Raw genomic sequence first — 20,318 nt, 5'->3', positions numbered from 1 at the left:
ATATTCCAAAATTCCCTGGATTCTGGAAAGGTTCCAGTGGATTGGAAAAATGGTAATATAACGCCCTTATTCAAAAAGATGGGGAGGCAGAAAGTAGGAAACTATAGACCAGTTAGTTTATCATCAGTCGTTGGGAAATTGTTGGAATCCATTATTAAGGAAGTAGTAATGGGGCATTTGGAAAGTCAAGATGCAAGCCATCAGAGTCAGCATGGTTTTATGAAGAGTAAATCATGTTTGACTAATTTGCTAGAGTCCTTTGCAGATGTGACAAGCAAAGTGGATCCTGTAGATGTAGTATATCTGGACTTACAGAAGGCCTTTGATAAGGTGCCACACAAAAGATTAATACACAAGATAATATCACATGGGGTTAGGGGTAATACATTAGCTTGGATAGAGGATTGGCTAACCAACAGAGAGTCGGGATAAATGGGTCTTTTTCTGGATGACGAGCTGTGCCACAGGGTTTGCTCCTTGGGCCCCAACTATTTACAATCTATATTAATGACTTGGATTCAGGGATAGAAGGTACTATAGCTAAATTTGCAGATGACACCAAAATAGGTGGGAAAGTAAGTTGCAATGAAGAAATAAGAAATTTACAAATAGATATGGATAGGTTAGGGGCCAAAGTTTGGCAGATGGAGTTTAACGTGGATAAGTGAGGTTATCCATTTTGGTCGGAAGAATAAAAAAGCGACTTATTGTTTAAATGGAGAGAAACTTCAGAATGCTTCAGTGCAGAGGGATCTGGATGTCCTTGTGCATGGATCGCTGAAAGCTAGTATGCAGATATAGCAGGTAATAAGGAAGGCAAATGGAATTTTGGCATTTATTGCTAAAGGAATGGAGTGTAAAAATAGAGAAGTGTTGTTGTAACTGTACAAGGCATTGGTGAGACCGCACCTGGAGTGCTGTGCACAGTGTTGGTCCCCTTACTTGAGGAACTCGCACTGGAGGCAGTTCAGAGGAGGTTCACTAGATTGATACCAGAGATGCGGGGCTTGTCTTATGAGGAGAGATTGAGCAGTTTAGGCCTATACTCATTAGAGTTTAGAAGGATGAGAGGAGATCTAATTGAGGTATATAAGATGCTAAAAGGGATAGACAAAGTAGACATGGAGTGGATGTTTCCCTTTGTGGGGCATTCTAGAATGAGAGGCCATAATTTTAGGCTAAGGGGGTGGTAGATTTAAATCAGAGATGAGGAGGAATTACTTTTCTCAAATGATCATGAATCTGTGGCATTCACTACCTCAGAGTGCAATGGATGCCAGGACACTGAATAAATTTAAGGAGGAGATAGGCAGATTTTTAATTAGTAATGGGTTAAAGGTTTTGGGGAGAGGGCAGGAAATTGGAGTTGAGGCCAAAATGAGATCAGCCATAATCGTAATGAATGGCGGGGCAGGCTCAAGGGACTGATTTGCCTACTCCTGCTCCTAGTTCTTATGAGGTCCTGCAACAAGAATTTAGGGAGCTAGTTATCAGATTAAAAGGCAGGACCTCAAAGGTTGTAATCTCTAAATTACTTCCTGTGCCACATACTAGTGAGTATAGGAATAAGAGGATGGAGAGGATGAATGTGTGGCTGAAGAGATGGTGCAGGAGGGAGGGCTTTAGTTTCCTGGATCACTGGGTCTGTTTCGGGCAAAGGTGGGGCTTGTACAAGTCAGATGGGTTGCATCTGAACCAGAACAGGACCAACATCCTTGCGGGGAGGTTTGCTAGTGTTGTTGGAGGGGGTTTAAACTAATTTGGCAGGGGGATGGGATACAGAGTGGAAGTACAGTAGATGCACAGCCAAATATAGAAGAGAAACTAATTCAGTCTGGAAGGCAGAGCAAATATAGTCCTGTTAAGGCACAAGGGAATAATGCAAGGCTGGATTGCATCTGTTTTAACACAAGGAGTCTTACAAGTGAGGCAGATGAATTGAGGATGTTGATTAACACATGGGAATATGATTTTGTTGCTATCACAGAGACAGAGACATGGTTGAGGGATGGGCAGGACTGGCAGCTCAATATTCCAGGGTATAGAATCTTCAGGCATGACGGGTGGGGTGCGGGGTTGGGGTGGGAAGGTGTAAAAGAGGAGGTGGCATTGTACTATTGATCAAGGAGTCAATTACTGCAGTAAGGAGGGATGGTATTTTAGAAGGCCCCTCAAATGCGGCCATATGGGTGAAACTTAAAAACAAAAAGGGGGTAATCACTTTGCTGGGAGTGTACTATAGGCCTCTAAACAGTCAGGGGAAGATAGAGGAGCAGATATGTAGGCAAATCTCAGAGAAGTGTAAAAATAATAGAGTAATAATAGTAGGGTAATTGGGTAATATTCCCCAATGTTAACTAGGGTAGTCTTAGTGTGAAAGGCTTAGAGGGGGTGGAATTCTTAAAATGCATCCAGGAGAGCTTTTTGAGCCAGCACGTAGGAAGTCCTACAAGAGCAGGGGCGGTACTGGACCAAATCTTAGGGAATGAAGCCGGGCAAGTGGTAGAAGTGTCAATGGGGGAGCATTTCGGGGATAGTGACCATAACTCTGTAAAATTTAGTTATGGAAAAGCACAAAGATGGACTGGAAATAAAGATCCTAAATTGGGGGAAGGCCAATTTCAACTTGATAAGATAGGATCTGGCCAAAGTGGACTGGGAGTAGCAACTTGTAGTAAAGTCTACATCAGACCGGTGGGCGTCATTCAAAAAGGAAATAGTGAGAGCTCAGGGCCAACATGTTCCCGTAAAGGTGAAGGATAGGACTAACAAGTCCAGGTAACCCCGAATGTCAAGGGATATAAAGGATTGGATAGGAATTGAAAGAGGGCTTATGGCAGATACAGAGGGCTGAAAATAGTGGAACACCTAGAGGAGTATAGGAAGTGTAGGGGGGGTACTTAAAAGAGTAATTAGGAGAGCAAAGAGAGGGCATGAAAAAACACTGGCAGACAAGATAAAGGAAAATCCCAAGGCATTTTATAAATATTTTAAGAGCAAGAGGATAACCAGGGAAAGATTAAGACCCATTAGGGACCAAAGTGGCAATCTGTTCGTGGAGCTGGAGGATGTAGGTGAGGTTTTGAATGATTACTTTTCATCTGTTCACAATGGAGAAGGACGATGTAGGTGTAGAAATCAGGGAGGAGGCCTGAGGACTGTGATATACTTGAACAAATTACCGTTGAAAGAGAGGAGGTATTAGTGGTTTTAGCGGACTTTAAAGTGAATAAATCTCCAGGCCCAGATGAGATGTATCCCAGGCTGCTATGTGAGGTGAGGGAGGAGATTGCAGGGGCTCTGACACTAATTTTCAAATCCTCTCTGGCCACAGGAGAGGTGCCAGAGGACTGGAGGACACCAAATGTGGTGCCATTATTCAAGAAGGCTAGTAGTGATAATCCAGGTAATTGCAAACCAATGAATCTTAACATCAATGGTAGGGAAGCTATTGGAGAAAATTCTGAGGGAAAGGATTAAATAGGCCGAAGGGCCTATTTCTGTGCTGTATAACTTTATGTCTCTATGACCTTGATGAGGAGCAAGAGGAGCGGTCACACCACTAGCAACAGCAGCTGCCTTCTCCATCACTAGATGACACAGAGCTTGATGGAGGTGATAGCTGCAGCACAAGGCTTTCTTTGACATGGAACAGCAGTGCCTGAGGAGGTTCAGGCTTTCAAGGCATGTTATTGCTAACATCTGCAGCATCCTGGAACAATACATTCTTCTAAATGGCAAAATGGACATTCTTTGCTCGTGGACATCAAAGTCACCACAATGCTGAATTTCTTTGCCACAGGCTTCTTCCAGGGACCTGCTCGTTACATCTGCCGGATTTCATGATCAGCTTCCCATATGTGTGCCTCCCAGGCGACTGATGCCATGTGTGCGAAAGTCACCATTTTGTCACTAATGAGACCGGAGATTTCTCACATTTGCTGTGGTGGTTGGATTCCCACAGGTACAGGACATCATTGACATTAGGTAATCAAGGTGCCCCTAGATCAGCCAAGAGTATTTATTAATCAAAAGGGATTTTACTTCATTAATGTTTAGCTGGTTTATGAGCTCTAGAAAGTTTTCATGCATGTCTGTGCAAGATATCCTGAAAGCTACCACAATGCCTTCATTCTTTGCCTGTCACAGGCTTTTTGTACCTCCAAGCAGAATCAGTGTTGATTCTTTGGATAAATCACTAAGAATATGACTGATCTCACCTGTGAGGATTCCTACCACTGACGGCAGGTAGGGAGAAACTGTTCCCATTGGCAGAACAGTCAAAAACCAGGGGACACTAATATAAGGTGAATGTCAAAAGAGCCAAAAGCTGATATGAGGAAAATGTTTTTGCATAGCAAGTGGTTCAAGATCTAAAATGCACTACCTGAGACGGTGGAAGGTTCAACTGTGGCTTTCAAAAGGTGGCTTTCAAAAATGTGTCGATCAGGTCACGCGGCCTTCCATCAAATGAGTGCGAAATGACTTTAAAATGAAACTCACAATGCTATATGAGAATAAAGCGAAACAACATAAAAGGGGACAATGTAAAATGGAAATTTACTTTATTGGGTTGCTGAAGAAGCAGTTCAGGTGCCTGGGCAAAGGAGGAGGCATTCTTCAGCTGTACCAGCAAGGGATTGTTATACCATAACTAGGGGGCATAGATGAGGAAGAATTTCTTCTTTCAGCGGTTCATTAGTCATTGGAATTCTCTTCTATGGAGGCTGGGTAACTGAATATATTCAAGGCTGAGTTAGATAGATTTGTGATTGACAAAGGAGTTTATAGGGTTGTGGGGGACAGGCGTGAAAGTGGAGTTAAAGCCACAATCAGATCCATAATCTTATCGAATGATGAAGCAGGCTCGATGGGCTGAATGGCCTACTCCTCCTATTTCTTATGATCTTACCTTGCACAACATCACACTGCAGATAGGACTGGAGCCACAAGAGGAACAAGGTGAGGTGCTCTCCCCACGTCAGAGGAAGAGGGTGCTCAGTTTGGATTCCAACAAGAGCACTCAGCTCCAGACCTCATAGATTCCATGGTCCAAAATTAATATGAGCTGAATTCCAGAGGTGGGCTGAGGTGACAGTGACTGCCCTTGACATCAAGGCAGCATTTAACCAAGCGCAACACCAAGGAATCCTAATGAAACTGAAGTCAATGGGATTAAAGGAGAAAACTCTCCGCCAACTGTTTTCATATCTGGAACAAAGGAACATAGTTGTGACTATTGGAGACTGTCATCTTAACCTTAGGACATCATCAATGACCTTCTTTCCATCATAAAGTCTAAAATAAGAAGTGAAGAACCAGAGGGCACAGAATTAAGGTAATTGGCAAAAGAAGCAAACGCTCACGACATGAGATAAAACTGTTTCACACAGCATGTGATTAGAATCTGAGGGTGTGGTGGAGGCAGATTCAACCAAAGCATTCAAGAGGAAATTGGATTATTATCTGAAAAGGAAGAATGTCTATGAGGTCTGGAGCTGAGTGCTTTTGTTGGAATCCAAACTGAGCACCTTCTTCTTCTGAGGTGGGGAGAGCACCTCACCTTGTTCCCCTTGTGGCTCCAGTCCTCTCTGCAGTGTGATGTTGTGCAAGATAAGATCATAAGAAATAGGAGGAGTAGGCCGTTCAGCCCATCGAGCCTGCTCCATCATTTGGTAAGATTATGGATCTGATTGTGGCTTTACGGGAGGAAGGGGAAGGAGTGGCTCTAGGTGAATTGCTCCTTTAAAGACCCAGCACATACACAAAGGCCAAATGGCCACCTTCTGTGCTGTAACCATTCTATGATTCTGTTCTATAAATAGAAATGTTTGCTGATGATTCCAACAAAGTTCAGTTTCACTCACAAATCCTCAGACATTGAAGCATTCCATGCCTGCAGGAGGTAAGACCTGGACAATATCCAGGCTTGGGCTGATAAGTGGCAAATAACATTTGTACCACATAAGTGCCAGGCAATGACCATCCAACAAGGAAGAATCTAGTCAGACTTGCCAGACGTTCAATGGCATTACCTTCATTGAATCCCCCACTATCAACATTCTGGGGGTCACCATTGACTAGAAACTTAACTGAGCCAATCACATAAATACTGTGATAACAAGAAAATGTAAGCTGTTGGGAATTCTGTGGCAAGTATCTCACCTGATTCCTCTAAGCCCATCCACCATCTACAAAGCACAAGTCACATGTGAAAGAATGCTCCTGACTTGCCTGGATGACTGCAACTTCAACACTCAAGGAGTTCAACACCATCCATGACAAAGCAGCCCACTTGATCATCTGCCATCCACCACTTTGAACAGCATTTAATCACCCAGAAGACCAACGCACATGGGAACATCACCACCTGCAAGTTAGTCTCCAAGTCACACACTATCCTGACTTGAGTTCACTGCCGATGAGTCAGAATCCTGGAACTCCCTTACCGCATCTACGCCACATGAAATTCAGGGGTTCAAGAAGCAGTTCACCACCACTCCTCAAGGGCAACCAGGATGGACAATAAATGCTGGCTATTCCATTAATGCCCACATCCCATGAATGAATAAAGAAAGGAGGAGGAGTAGTGGGATGATAGGGAGCCTGATGCAGCCAAGGTGCAACCAGAGAAGCCTGCAATAGTTTCATCCAGGCATGATTCAGCTAACCTTAATGAGTGAAGCATATGTCAAAACAGTGTTGAATCCATCATCTCCCAATGGCTCCATCCCACCCATATAAATCATTCCCACAGTCAGAAGTCCCTCCATCTCATGCACACCCTTTACTCGTCTTCCATTCTAGGCAGACTATTCCCCTGAAGCCCAATGTCAATTGCAATAATCATCAATTATGATGATGAATGGACGATGGAAATTTGAAATAAAGTACTTGATAAATTTCTTGCAAAATCTAAATCAACCCACAGATATTTTTATGATCACAGAAGTGGATCCCCTTGTGCAATTAAAAACGTTTTTCTTTTTCTTTTTCAACTTATTTTTACATGGAACGCAAAGGTAACCCTTGGTTTCTTTTCTCTACTGCAAGCCATGCCCCTATCTCCTCAACCTTCATCTTCGACAAGAGCAAGGAGCTCATTGATTTCTTTATCAGCATCATTGAGACCACCTGATCAGCTGCCTTTGTCACTTTCCTCCCAAACCAAGGCTGACCAAGCCAAACTTCCTCTAAGACTCATCCTGCCCTAGCCTGAATTTCTTTCCTTCTCTAGTCTTTCTCTTACCTCCCTTCATGCCCTCCCCAAGCTTGCCAATGAGAGCCATCTCCTGTTCCCTCAACCCTATTACAACTAATCTTCCTTCCTGGTTGCTATGTTAATTGATATCGTTAATGGTTCTCACTCTTCAGCTTTTGTCTCTTATTTCTTCAAATCTGCCATCATCATCCTCACCTCAAAAAAACACTTGACCCCCTCTGCCCTTACAAACTACCCCATCTCCAACCTCCATTTCCTCTCCAAAGTGCTTGAATGTGCTGTCACTTCAAAAATTCATGCCTATCTTTCCCAGAACTCCATGCTTGAATCCCTCCAGTCAGGTTTCTGCCCTGCCACAGTACCAAAATGGTATTTAAATAAGTCACAAATGTGACTATCCTAGCTTGTCCTTCTTGACCTGTCTGCAGCCTTTAACACAGTTGATCACACCATTCTCCTCCAACACTTCTCCACAATCATCCAGCTGGATGGGGCTGCGCTTGCTTGGTTCCATTCTTATTTATTTAGTCGCAGCCAGAGAATTCTCATCAATGGTTTATCTTCCTATCTCAACAGTTTCCTCTGATATCTGTGAAGGATCTATCTTTGGATTCCTCCTATTTCTCATCTACTAACTGCCCCTTGACAACATAATCTGAAAACACAATGTCAGTTCCAAGTTTATGCTGAAGACACTAAGTTTTACCTCACTATCAGCTTTCTTGACCCCTCCATTGTCTCTAAATTGTCAGATGCTTATCTGACATTCAGTAATGGATGAGCAGAAATTTCCTCCAGTTGAATACTGGAAAGACTGAAACCATTGGGTGGAATCATCCCAGATTCACACCAAGTGCGGTAGCAGGTGAGAGAAAGGACATTTTACCCACTGGTCGCAATGGCGATTTTCACGCCATATTGTCCCATTCCCACCTCATTCATTATGCATTCTGGGGAAACACACTGGGTCGCTGGAGAGGCGCCCTCAGAGTTGCCCGCCCCACTGTCACCTCAGGCCTTCAGTAAACCATCATAGTTAAAGGCCGCTCTTGCACAGAGCTAGCACTCTTCCAGGGATAGGAAGCTGCTGGGAACTGATGGCTGCCAAAGGGAGGAAACATGCTGCCCCCAGATTTAGCGACACCTCCCTCGAGCATGTATTGGATGCAGTGGAGGCCCACCACGATGTCCTCTACCCCTGATCTGAGCAAAAGCCAGCAAGCAAGGTCACCAGTCCTGCATGGGAGATGATGGCAGAGGTGGTCAGCGCCAAAGTCCTGCAAAGGAGGACAGCCAACCAGTGCCAAAAGAGGACAAATGATCTCCTCCTTTCTGCCACTCTCAATTCACACAATCACAAACTCATTGAACATCCGCAGGGATCTCACTCATTGCCAGTTCAAGGGACATCACCATCCACTCTCTCGCACACGCCTTCACTTGTCCTGTGGTTCATGTCCTCATCCCGTCCATGGCACCACTCAGCACCCACATATGGCAGGCATCCTGCTTACACTCTTCATCTATCTTCATGTCAGACAAGCTGGCACACAACGAAAGTGAGAGGTCACAGACTGGTGGAAGAATGCCTGAAATCAAGGTCCTCACAGGCTTTGAAAATAGAGTCATTCCTGTGCTGATGGCGAGGTCGGCGGTGCTCAAGCAAGTGAAGATCTAGCAGTGCAACATCCATTAGACAACCATGCTGTGAGTCACTTCCCCTATTCTGCAGTCCCCTGCCGTGCATTAATTATCTCTCCTTGCTTTCGTCGGCACATATTTATAATGGGGAACAAAGAAATGGCTGACCAACTAAATACATACTTTGGTTCTGTCTTCACAAAGGAGGACACAAATAACATCCCAGAAATGTTGGGGAGCACAGGGTTTAGTGAGAGAGAGGAACTGAAAGAAATCAGTATTAGCAGGGAAATGGTATTGGGGAAATTGATGGGATTGAAGACCGATAAATCCCCAGGGCCTGATAATCTACACCCCAGAGTACTTAAGGAGGTGACCCTGGAAATAGTGAAAGAATTGGCGGTCATCTTCCGAGATTTTATAGACTCTGGAACAGTTCCTACAGATTAGAGGGTAGCTAATGTAACCCCACTATTTAAAAAGGGAGGCAGAGAGAAAACAGGGAATTATAGACCAGTCAGCCTGACGTCGGTAGTGGGGAAAATTCTAGAGTCCATTATAAAAGATTTAATAACTGAGCGTGTGGAAAACAGTGGCAGAATCGGACAGAGTCAGCATGGATTTATGAAAGGGAAATCATGCTTGACAAATCTACTGGTATTTTTCGAGGATGTAACTGGTAGAGTTGATGAGGGGGAGCCAGTGGATCTGGTTTATTTGGACTTTCAGAAGGCTTTCGACAAAGTCCCACATAAGAGATTGGCATGTAAAATTAAAGCGCATGGGATTTGGGGCAGGATATTGAGATGGATAGAAAACTGGTCGGCAGACAGGAAACAAACAGTAGGAATAAACGGGTCATTTTCCGAATGGCAGGCAGTGACTAGTGGGGTACCGCAGGGATCGGTGCTGGGACCCCAGTTAATCACAATATATATTAATGATTTAGATGAGGGAATTAAATATAAATATAATACCTCCAAATTTGCAGAAGACACAAAGCTGGGGGGGTGAGCTGTGAGGAGGATGCAGTGATGCTTCAGTGTGATTTGAACAAGCTGAGTGAGTGGGCAAATGCATTTCAGATGTAGTATAATGTGGATAAATGTGAGGTTATCCATTTTGGTAGCAAAAACAGGAAGGCAGATTATTATCTGAATGGATATAAATTGAGGGAGGGGAATGTGCAACGAGACCTGGGTATCCTTGTACACCAGTCGCTGAAGGTAAGAATGCAGGTGCAGCAGGCGGTAAAGAAGGCAAAAAGTATGTTGGCCTTCATAGCCAGAGGATTTGAGTACAGGAGCAGGGATGTCTTGCTGCAATTGTACAGGGCCTTGGTGAGACCACACCTGGAATATTGTGTGCAGTTTTGGTCTCCTTATCTGAGGAAGGATGTACTTGCTATAGAGGGAGTGCAGCGAAGGTTTACCCAACTGATTCCTGGGATGGCGGGACTGACATATGAGGAGAGATTGAGTCGATTAGGATTATATTCGCTGGAGTTCAGGAGAATGAGGGGGGGATCTCATAGAAACCTATAAAATTCTAACAGGACTAGACAGGGTAGATGCAGGAAGGATGTTCCCGATGGTGGGGGAGTCCAGAACCAGGGGTCACAGTCTGAGGATATGGGGTAGACCATTTAGGACTGAGATGAGGAGAAATTTCTTTACCCAGAGAGAGTGGTGAGCCTGTGGAATTCGTTAGCACAGAAAGTAGTTGAGACCAAAACATTGTATGTTTTCAAGAAGGAGTTAGGTATAGCTCTTGGGGCGAAAGGGATCAAAGGATACGGGGAGAAAGCAGGAGCAGGCTATTGAGTTGAATGATTAGCCATGATCATAATGAATGGCGGAGCAGGCTCAAAGGGCCAAATGGCCTACTCCTGCTCCTAGTTTCTATGTTTCTATATGAGAAACAGCCAAAGGGATCTATGACCCAGGTCCTCGACCCAAGCCCCAAAGAAACCTCAGAAGAATCTGATGACACCCTAATTGGAAACCTATCACAGCGCTCACCTACACCTTCCACCAGCACAGAGACACACACCTCAGTGGGATCTAACTTTAGAGTAGCCTCGGGGTCAGTCGGGTGAGCACAGCTGATCTGATCCACAGAGGGCGGAGGCAGGGACTTCCTAGGTTTCCGGCATTCAACTGCTGGAGACCAGAAATCTGTTGCACCTGAGTCAGGTGAAGAGCCTCTGGATTCAGTCATATCTCAGTTGCTGGAGCTGTGAAGGCAAGCTTAGGAACATCAGGAAGGGACGTGCACTGCACTCCTCAGATTGCAAGGCACGATGGAGGAGTCCTTCTGCCTTCAGACTGAGGTGATAGCGCCAGCATGCCAACGCACTGAGGTCAACACTGGTAGGATGGCATCCGCCATGAAGACTTTGGTCCAGGACATCAGTCCTGCACTGCTATGCGGGCTGAACTCCATCGCTGATGCCATAGTTGGTCTCCCCAACAGTGTCAACATGAGAGGGGTGCCGGGCAGCTTGATCTCACTCCAGCTTCCTCTTCTCTTCAAAGAGTCAGCTAGGGGTCCTCGGGCACCCATTAGGAGGGGTATCAGCCGGTACACATCCCGGGGCCATCCACCCAGGTGACTATGGGAGTGTCCGACCCATCGCCTTCCTGTGACCCCAGCAGATCCAATTCCACAGACCGAAGAGGGTGCCACTGCCACACAGCAGGACCCTGAAAGCAGGATGGAGCCCTCCAGGTCTCAGCTCTAGAGGACACCCATTAAGTTCATCACAGACAGTCAGCAGGCAGCCTCCACCTTTGCTGTGGATGTCCAGAAAGCACCATGACAGTTCAGGCGCAGCCACATTGACGTACTTGGAGTCGGGCCTCTAGCTTATCTGCCCACTCAAACAACACAGATGTATGGAAATGCCACCAAATGCTCCAGAGCTTTTCACTCTTTGGGCACAAACTGCAAATTAATGAGCATTTTAGTGGACTGCAGAACAGTTGGACAAGTTGTCCAATCTCCTTGCGAAAGCTGGCCATGGAGAAATCACTGAGGGAGGCGCTCACAGCCCCTTGAAATGTCATCATTCAGGTTTGGACCAGTCTGCTCCAGGGTTCAAGCTATTAGCACAGCCTTGCAGTGTGGGTTAGGAGAGTGCCTACACCTGAGCTTAGAGCACAGCATGCAGTCCAGTGGGCAAAGCTGCTGCCAATTAGCAGGGTTAGGAAGGTTAAGAAGATGTAACTCTTTCGAGTCAAAACAAATAACCTAAATTAGCAAATCAAAGGACAAATTAAAAGGCAGCCCCTTAAAGGGAAACTGCAAAAACAAAAGACAAAATTTAAAGGAAACTTACAAACATTAAACCAAAATGGGATTAAGAGGGTCAATAAAACACCCCAATCCCCGTGGTGCCCACCGAGCATGGAAGGCCTCAATGGTGCCAGTGGGCACCGTGTGCTTCCTTTCCAGGGACACCTGGCCGCAAATGTAGCCGCAGAAGAGGGGCAGACAACCCCCTTGATCGCTGTTGCCTGGACCTGTTAATGGCCAACTGGCCAGCCCCAGGTTCATGAGGAGGTCCTCCTTCCTTCCCGTCCCACTCTGCACCAGGTGCCCGTAGATCATAAAGTTCTACGGGCGCAGGTGTTAATCACTTGTACTTAATGTTCACGATTTTAAGACTCTCAAGAATCTCTCCTTGCCTATGGCTTCTTGCTCTGATGGGCAGTGTTCGTGTCACTCAGATTTGAAACCTTGATCCCTGCACAAGATAAAGACCCTGTCCAGGGCTTCTTCCCTGTGCTTTGTGCAACCTTCCCAGCACAATGATGGTGCACCTTCACAGTCACTGGACACAGTGATGCCTGCACCTTGACGGGGCTTACCATTGCTGCCAGAATGTCCTGGGACGGGAGCACAGAGTTCTGTCATTCTGTGTGCTGTCAGCATCTTTGAGGTGCAGCTGGTCCCCCATCTAATCAGCATCTGAGTCAGTGACAGTGGTCCTGAAGGGTTCAGCTCGCGAAGGATGCCATAAGATCAGGAGAAGTTAAAGTTTCCCCTCTGCATCTCCATGATTTGACCCTGTTCACAGAGTGCAAGTGATCTGCCATCAGCCAGACAGGAGTCAGAGATTCACATAAGCTATGGAGTGTCCCCACTGCATGTCGTCATCATCCCCATGGAATATAGGGACTATGCACATTCACTGTGTCTCCATGACAGGAGCATTCTCACAGAGGGTATGTGTGCTGCCATCAGCCAGACAGGAATCAAGCATTCACAGATGCAATGTGAGGATCTTTGGTCTCTCCTCACTGCATGTCATTATCATCCTCCACAAATCTAGCAGCTATGAGGGCCTCCCAAGCGTGCTTCCCTCGCCTGGTCAGCGCGATGGCCTCATCATCGTCATCCTCACCTTCAAGGACATCCTCGCCCTCATCCCCGTTAACATCCTCCTCATTGGAGACGACGTGCAGCTCCTCCATTTCCTTCTCAGTTAGCTCGTCGCCCCATTGCAGCACCAGGTTGTGAAGGGTGCAGCAGGCGACAATGGTGCTTGACACCCTCTGTGGACTATATTGCAGAGCTCCACCAGACCAGACCAGACCAGGCACCATAACCTCATTTTCAACATTCCATTGGTTTGCTCCACCAAAGTGCAAAGTGCGATGGCATTGTACCTTCCCTCTGCTGCAATCTGAGGCTGCTGCACTGGCGTCATCAACCACGCCCTCTGCGGGTAGCCCTTGTCCCCGAGAAACCAATCCTGCAGCCTCTCTGGACCCTGGAAGACGTCAGGGATCTGAGACCTACTAAGAATATAGGAGTCACGGACGCTCCCTGGGAAAATGCGCAGCCCTGTAGGATGTGTTTGTGGTGGATGCATTTGAACATTCAGCGAGTGGAAGCCATTGCGGTTGGCTTAGTTGACTGCCTGTTGCCATGGAGATCTGAGTGCCACATGAGTGCAGTTGATGGCACCCTGGACCTGTGGGAAAGCTGAGATCTGGGCAAATCCCAGCGCTCTTGCATCCTGGCTTTCTTGATCTCAGGTGAAATGTACAAAGCTGTGTGCCTTCGCGAGTACGGCATCCGTGACCTCCTGATGCATTTGTGTATGGAGGCTTGCAATATCCCACAGAGGTCATCTGTGGAGCCCTGAAAGGACCCACTGGCATAAAAATTGAATGCCACAGACTCTTTCATGGCCACTTGAAGTGGATGCTCTCCAAGTCCTTGTGGCTCCAAATCCTGTAGCAGGAAACATGTGACCGAATAATTCCCTGGATATGCTCAGTCTTCAGCAACACTGCTTCATGGTCATCTGCAGAAATGACAAGTTCTGTCTATAGACCCTAAGTCTAGCTAGGCGCTGACCAGTGACGGCTCGCTGTGGCTCTTCAGCAGCGTGTGCTGGAGTCCCACACACCCCTTCTTCAGGGTTCTGCTCCTCCCTCTGCCTAGCCAGGCACCTCCATCACTCTCTTCTTCTTTGTCTCCATTCCCTGTAAGCCATGAGACATACAGCTAGGTCACCAGGCTCCGGGCTCCATGCTCCTGATGTACTCCTCCTGCAGGATGAAAGAGAGAGATGCGTGGGTTAGCATGGATGTGCTAAGAAGCTCTCTTGGTTAAGTCTGAAGGCCCCTTAGCACAACCTGGAGAGTGCAGGACACCACTTGGATGGCCAGAGTTGAGTGTGCTGCATGGCTGCCTGAAACCCCACCCATCTCCGATCCACTCCACCTGACCAATTGGCAGCAGCTTTGCCCATTGGACTGCACGCTGTGCTCTCAGCTCAGGCGCAGGCATTCTCCTAACCCACACTGCAAGGCTGCACTGATAGCTTGAACCATGAGGGAGACTAGTCCAAACCTGAATGATGACATTGCAAGGGGCTGCGAGCGCCTCCACCAGTGACTGCTCCATGGCCAGCTTTCGCAAGGAGATTGGACAACTCGCCCAATCGTCCAATTGTTCTGCAGTCCACTAAAATGCTTATTAATTTGCAGTCTGTGCCCAAAGGATGGAAAGTTCTGGAGTACTTGGTGGCACTTTATTGCCTCTGCATTGCTTGAGTGGGCAGATAAGCTAGAGGCCCAACTCCAAGTATGTCAATGTGGCTGCACCTGAACTGTCCCAACTGCAGAGGAATGGTCACTTTATACAAGGTTTCTCTAATGCATGGCTGCTTTTCCCTCACCCCGCCCCCTACCCCTCACATGTGCTTGGACTATCTGAACCCCCAACTCACTCCAACTGCAGGGCAGCCCTAGCCCCGGCACCACATTGTCAGCCAATGGGAAAAGAGCCACTTGCCTGTGCCCTCACCTAAATGCGCAGTGCCTCAACCTTGAAGTCCAACGGACGACCCTCGCGAGCGCTGCACAACATTTGCATGCACTCACCTCTGTTACCCCTCGAAGTTTAGCTCGCCAGGTGCAAGCCTTTTAAATGTTGTTGCATGCCAACATGTCCAGGTGATCCAGCATGGGGGGATAATTCCACCAAGCAGGGTTTATAATAATATGCAGATGTATTGAAATTACGTCTGGCGGCAGGATATGCAGCCCGCCATTGAAGGCGGAGCAGACGATCACAATGGTTTCACGACAGCATGAAACTGATTTTTGGCCTTCCCACCATATTGTCCGGGGGTGGGGAAGCTGGGGGGGGGATTCCGGCCATTGTCTTCATTCCCTGCCCAAACTCTACTCCCTCATCACTGATTTCATCCCTCACCCTGGCAACTATCTGAGGCCGAACCACGCATAATTGACTCGTGCTCCCGTTTCCACATGCCCTTTCTCCGTCTTCCATCTCATGGCACACCCGCACTTCCCCGTTAGTCAAAAGTTCACAGAATTACAGAATTTTTTGCAGCGCATAAGGAGGCCACTTGGCACATTGTGTCTGCACCATCTCTCTATATGAGCAACTCATCTAGTACCATTCTCCCACCTTCTCCCCATAACTCTGCACATCCTTCCTTTTCAGATAACTATCTAATTCCGTTTTGAATGCTTCAGTGGAACTTGCCTCCATCACATTCTCAGGCAATGCATTCCAAACCATGCTGAATAAAAAAGTTTCTCCTCATATCGCTTTTGCTTCTTTTGCTAATTACTTTAAATCTATGCACTCTCGCTCTCGATCCTTTCACGAGTGGTAACAGTTTCTCCCTATCTACTCTGTCCAGACCCCTCATGATTTTGAATACCTCTATCAAATCTTCTCCCAGTCTTCTTTTCTCTAAGGAAAACAGTTCTAACTTCTCTAATCTATCTTCAGAACTGAAGTTCCTCATCTCTGGGATCATTCTTGTGAACCTCTTCTGCATCCTCTCTAACGCCTTCACATCCTTCCTAAAATGCAGCGCCGAGGACTGGACGCAGTACTCCAGCTGAGGCTGTTAATGATGTATACAAATTCAACATAATCTCCCTGCTTTTGTACTCTATGCACCTATTAATAAAGCCCAGGATACTGTACACTTTATTAACTGCTCTCTCAACCTGTCTTGCCACCTTCAATTTATGCATATATACACTCAGGCCTTTCTGCTCCTGCACCCCTTTTAGAATTGTACACATTATTTTCTATGCTCTATCCATGTTCTTCCTACCAAAATGAATCAATTCACATTTCTCTGCATTGAACTTCATCTGCCACCTGTCTGCCCATTCCACCAGCTTGTCTGTGCTCCTTTGAAGTTCTACACTCTCCTCCTTACAGTTCACAATTCTTCCATGTTTTGTAACATCCACAAACTTTGAAATTGTGCCTTGTACACCAAGGCCAAGGTCATTAATATTTATCAGGAAAAGCAAGGGTACCAACACTGACTACTGAGGAACTCCATTTCAAACATCCCTCTGTCTCCTGTCCTAAAGCCAATTTTGTATCCATGTTGCCACTGTCCCTTTTATTGCATGAGCTATAACTTTTTTCACAAGTCAATTGTGTGACACTGCATCAAATGCATTTGAAAGTCCACATCAACAACATTGCCCTCATCAACTGTCTGTTACCTCCTCAAAAGACCCCAGCAAGTTAATCAAACATGATTTTCCCTTAAGAAATCCATTCTAGCTCTCCTTAATTAACCCACATTTGTCCAAGTGATTATTAATTTTGTCCTGAATTATTGCCTCTAATAGTTTCCCCAAAGTTAAATTGACTAGACTGTAGTTGCTAGGCTTTTCCTTATACCCTTTTTTGAGCAAAAGTGTAATGTTTGCAATTCTTCAGTCCCTTGGGACCACCCCTGAGTCTAAGGAAGATTGAAAAACTATGGCCAGTACCTCCATAATTTCTGCTGTCGGTATCCTTGGATGCATCTCATCTAGGCCTGTCGCTTTATCAATTTCAAATATGGATAACCTTTCCAATATCTCCTCTTTTTCAATTTCAAACCCATCTAGTGTCTGAATTATCTCATTTTTTTACCATGCCCTGGGTAGCATTTTCTTCCTTGGTAAAGACAGATGCAAATTATTCATTTAATACCTCAGCTATGCCCTCCACCTCCATGTGTAAATCCTCTTTTTTGGCCCCTAATCAGCCTTACTCCTCCTTTTATGTGCCTATAGAAGACTCTGGGATTCCGTTTTAAAGCAATTTGTTGCACTTCATTGAGATTTTGAATGCCCAAGCCCAGGCTTTCCTCCACCCTGTTTAAAGTGGCACTTTTGAGTGTTTATGGCATGCATGCGCTCAGTTACCTTCTGTGGCTGATTCTCCATCCTGGTGATCACTCTTTCCATGGAACTCAACATCAGCACAAAAGCCTGAAACATAATGGTGCTCATGTTTGAGACAGAGTCCTCCAATCTCTCTCAAAGTGTGCAGGGTGTTCTGAAAATAATGAGAGAATCTTTTCTGTTGATGCTCCAGGATAGTCCTCTTTGTGGATGACCCCTGAGGCTCAACATCCAACCAACCAGGGTTTGGAGTATCCTGTACCATCTGACAGGGACTCTCCATTGCTGTCCCGGTCTCCAACACCAGCTCCTGTTCACTTGTCATGTACATCTCACCATGTGACAACCTATCCATGTCCCTTGGAGTTCCCACCAAGGTATGTGTATCTGTGGTGGTGGAATCTTATGACAGTACTTCTTCAAGTGCACAGACTCCTCTTCAACTAGGCCAACTCCAGTTCTAGGCCCTGTGTCATACTTGATCGACCTGTGGGGGATGAAAGACATTGATTGGAACTGACATGGGGAAAGGGATGTGCAGATGTTCACATCTCAGTGGCGACAGCAAATCAACATTATGTGCTAGATGGCACCATGATTTCTAATTCTGTCACCCAGTACCTGGGAGATCCATCCTTCCACACTAATGGCCATGCTCACCACCATGGTGATCTCCATGGCTGCCTACTCTGCAGTGATCAGGACAGTTGTCATTGGAATTGTGCGCTCTCTTTTCATGCAAGAAGAGAAGGCAAAGACCTGTGAGTGCAAGAAATGGAATGAGTGGAAAGTATTGAATGACATCTGTGCAGGGTAACTTGAGGCATGGGTGTGAGAAGGCACAAAGATTAGGATGACTGCCAATGTTGGCTGTTCTCATGGAGATGTGAGTATGTGCCTCGAGTGGGAGGAATGAGTGGAACTGCAAGTTTTGTTGGTCAGTGAAATGCTATGCAAGTGAATGCTGGAGAAGTCAGAGTGTGCACCCGAGTGGAATGCCACTCTCTTTTCCTGTCCTCATGACACTTTTGGGGCACTTGATTCAGATTCAAGGGGGCACACTCCTGCTGCTCACTTCTTCAGCCACTTCCATGCCTACTTGGTTTGAGAGGCCCCTTCCCCCCATCTACAGGAAACAGCACTTCACAGTATTCCCTCACACCTTCAGGGAAGAGCTGGAGAATTGGCGGGGTGGGTGCGGTGGTGGGGAAAGGTGGACAGCCTTCCCACATTTTCCTTCCAGATCTGTGGTTGAAGCTTGAAGAATTACTGTATAATCCAGCCATTTTGACTCCTACTGTAGTCCCTTTAACTAGAAAGCCTTCCATTGACTGATGCGGATCATCATCACATGTACATGCTGTGATTGGTCAGAAAAACCCAGAGGCGGGATGCAAGTGCACGACAGCCATGACAAACCCTACTTCTCTGGCAAACAGGTTCCTGACCAGCTGTTGCCCCCACTGCTGCTGCATGCGCATCAGTTCAATTAAAATTCTGCCCATTGATTCAGCTTTTCTATTAAATATGACTGAAAATTTTACCTGGTTCTCAGAAGACTACTAGTACTTTCCTAGTCATAGATATTGAATATGATGAGCAGTTAAGCTTTCTCCAATCCATTTTTGCCTGTACGTAGCCACACAGAAATAACCAGAGATGTGTTAATCTAGTAGTTACATGAACAAAAATTCAACCAAATGTCATTTCTCTAATAGGCATTTGAAAAATGGAAGGAAGAAAAGGATTTGCACCTAACAGAAAAGCTTAAGAAACAAAAAGAAATTGAAAAGGAGAAGAAGAGAAAAGAAAAGGAACAAGTAACTGAGAAGAAGAAAGAAAATGTTGCAGCATTTATAAAATGGTAGGCAAATTACATCCTCACATTTACTAAAGCTGTACATTAATGCACTGCACATTCAGATCTGAACAGCTTACTTTTAATAAATTCATGTCATTGCTTGCAAATTATTCAGTAACATTGTAACTACTTACTTATGGGAAATGTTCAGAAAATAGTTATAGTTTAATCCAATTATGTGCCTCACCTTAGACTAAGATCACAGAATTGTTCCAGTTCAGAAGGAGGCCATTTGGACCATTGTGTCTGCACCGGCTCTCCGAATAAGTCATTCCCTTTGTGCCATTCTTCTGCCTTCTCCCCATAACCCTGCACAATCTTCTTTTTCAGATAACAATCTAATTCCCTTTTGAATGCTTCGATTGAATCTGCCTCCTTCACACTCTCAGGCAGTGCATTCTGACCCTAAGTACTTGCTGCGTGAAAAAGTCTTTCTCTCATGTCGCTTTCGCTTTTTTTGCCAGTTACCTTAAATCAATGCCATCTTGTATTTGATTCTTTCACAAATGGGAACAGTTTCTTCCGATCTACTATGTCCATATCCCTCGTAATTTTGAATACTTCTATCAAATCTCCTCTCAGCTGTCTTTTCTCCAAGGTAAACAATCCCAACTTCTCCAATCAACCTTCTTGTGAATCTTTCCTGCACTCTCATCAATGCCTTTACATCCTTCCTAAAGTATGGCACCCAGAACTGGACACAATACTCCAGCTGAATCTTACACAAATTCAACATAACCTCTTTGCGCTTGACATCTGAGCCCCTACTAATAAAGCCTATGCTTTGTTAACTGTGCTCTCAACCTGTCCTGCCACCATCAATGACTTATTTACACCCTCTGCTCCTGCACTCCCTCTAGACTTGTACCCTTTATGTTATGTTGTCTTTCCATGTTCT

The 20,318-nt window shown here is 45.7% G+C and overlaps 1 protein-coding gene across 1 annotated transcript in view; it reads left to right on the top strand.

Moving 5' to 3' along the window:
* The window catches only part of map9 (microtubule-associated protein 9), a 213,032-nt gene that overhangs the window by 134,698 nt on the left and 58,016 nt on the right, over positions 1-20,318 (top strand). The window contains exon 9 of the mRNA XM_041193456.1: positions 19,278-19,423. Within this exon, the coding sequence (XP_041049390.1) occupies positions 19,278-19,423 (146 nt within the window). The remainder of the gene's footprint in view (positions 1-19,277; positions 19,424-20,318) is intronic.

This window comes from Carcharodon carcharias, chromosome 1 (genome assembly GCF_017639515.1).
Source record: "Carcharodon carcharias isolate sCarCar2 chromosome 1, sCarCar2.pri, whole genome shotgun sequence".
NCBI lineage: Eukaryota > Metazoa > Chordata > Chondrichthyes > Lamniformes > Lamnidae > Carcharodon > Carcharodon carcharias.
This window is presented reverse-complemented; position numbering and strand designations above follow the sequence as displayed.